This window comes from Hordeum vulgare, chromosome 6H, assembly GCF_904849725.1.
Source record: "Hordeum vulgare subsp. vulgare chromosome 6H, MorexV3_pseudomolecules_assembly, whole genome shotgun sequence".
Classification (NCBI taxonomy): Eukaryota; Viridiplantae; Streptophyta; class Magnoliopsida; order Poales; family Poaceae; genus Hordeum; species Hordeum vulgare.
In genome coordinates, this window is record NC_058523.1 from 439,477,116 (window position 1) to 439,478,788 (window position 1,673).

The 1,673-nt window shown below is 58.8% G+C and overlaps 1 protein-coding gene across 1 annotated transcript; it reads left to right on the forward strand.

Moving 5' to 3' along the window:
- Positions 1-403: 403 nt before the first annotated feature.
- LOC123402982 (dehydration-responsive element-binding protein 1G-like) lies at positions 404-1,471 on the forward strand. The gene has a single exon (XM_045096955.1). It carries the CDS (start codon positions 461-463, stop codon positions 1,112-1,114), a length of 654 nt encoding a protein of 217 aa, XP_044952890.1. The 5' UTR covers positions 404-460; the 3' UTR covers positions 1,115-1,471.
- Positions 1,472-1,673: the final 202 nt, after the last annotated feature.

A 1,673-nucleotide genomic window follows, 5' to 3' on the forward strand; every position in this document is an offset into this window, starting at 1 on the left:
GGGGGGAGGGTCACTTGGAAGCAGTATTTGGGTACAAATAGAATCAACAGTCCTCTTTTATTGACAGAAAATCACACTATCCCACAGCGAGCTTTCTCTTTCAAGGCACGTTGCTGTCACAACTCGCAAGAGAGCCCCGGAGCACAGCAGACTGACCCAACCAGCCGGGCCCTCATCCGTCCCATGCCTGCGCGTCGCGTGGGTCTCCATCCGCACCCTCTCGAGCTCCAGCTGGTTCCGACCCAGTTAACGCCCCCGAGCCCAACACCGTCCCGACCCATCAAGTCGCGCTACCTGGCTGGCGCCTCCGGTGGCACACCGCGTTGAGCCGTGCACGCGGGGACGTCGCGCTCCACGCGCTAAACTATATAAACCGCCACCCTTCCCTTCCAAATCCAAACCACCTGCTTCCACTCCCTCCCCCTGCTTACACTCCAGCAGCCAGCATAGCCAGGCAGCCATGGACGTTGGTGCCCTCAGCAGCGACTACTCGTCGGGGACGCCGTCCCCGGTGGGCGCGGACGGCGGCAACAGTGAGGGCTTCTCGACGTACATGACGGTGTCTTCGGCTCCGCCGAAGCGGCGCGCGGGGCGGACCAAGTTCAAGGAGACGCGGCACCCGGTCTACAAGGGCGTGCGCCGGAGGAACCCCGGGAGGTGGGTCTGCGAGGTGCGGGAGCCGCACAGCAAGCAGAGGATATGGCTCGGCACGTTCGAGACCGCAGAGATGGCGGCGCGCGCGCACGACGTGGCCGCGCTGGCGCTGCGCGGCCGCGCCGCCTGCCTCAACTTCGCCGACTCTCCTCGTCGGCTCCGGGTCCCGGCCGTGGGTGCCAGCCCTGATGAGATACGGCGGGCGGCGGTAGAGGCGGCTGAGGCATTCCTGCCGGCACCCGACCAGAGCAATGCGCCCGCCGAGGAGGTAGCCGCTGCACCAACGATGCAGTTCGCCGGTGATCCGTACTACGGGATGGACGATGGTATGGACTTCGGGATGCAGGGCTACCTCGACATGGCGCAGGGGATGCTCATTGCCCCTCCTCCGTTGGTAGGTCCGTCAGCGACTGCCGGAGACGGCGACGATGACGGTGAGGTCAGCTTGTGGAGCTACTGATTACGCGCATTTGAGTTATGCCATGTGTGGTGCGACGAACTACTAATGCATGTGCAGCTTTATATAGTAATCGAGTAGAGGAAGTGTACTGCATGGTTGCCCTTTCCTTTTCTCCACTTTGTTCTAAACTTCTCTGGGTAATGTACGTTTGCTCTCTGATGAACTGCGATCAGAAGAAGCAGAGGGCCTGATCTTGAGTGTAGTGTTCGAGCTCCGAAGGAGTGTTGGGGCTAGCTATATGTATCTCCCTTGTTTATTATGCATGAGCGGAGTGTCTTCGTCGGTGTTTGGTTAAGCAAAATGTAAGTTTCTCGGTGTATAATTAGCAATATAGCACGTTGCCTTAGAGCATCTCCAGCCGTTTAGTTCCTAACGCATCCGGCAAATGCCATTTTGGCGTTGCGCCGGCGCTTTTTTTGTCCTCTAGACGAGCGAGTCTCGAGCCACGCCCTGAGGTTTCGGACTGAGACGTCAACTTTTTTAAATTCTTTTTTCCCGCAGCCAAAAAGATGTTACGAGTTCGGCGATCATCATGCCATAAGTCGACGATCATCATTCC

Excerpts from the sequence above, each read along its gene's own strand:
- LOC123402982 (XM_045096955.1), top strand. The coding sequence starts at position 461 with ATGGACGTTGGTGCCCTCAGCAGCGACTACTCGTCGGGGACGCCGTCC.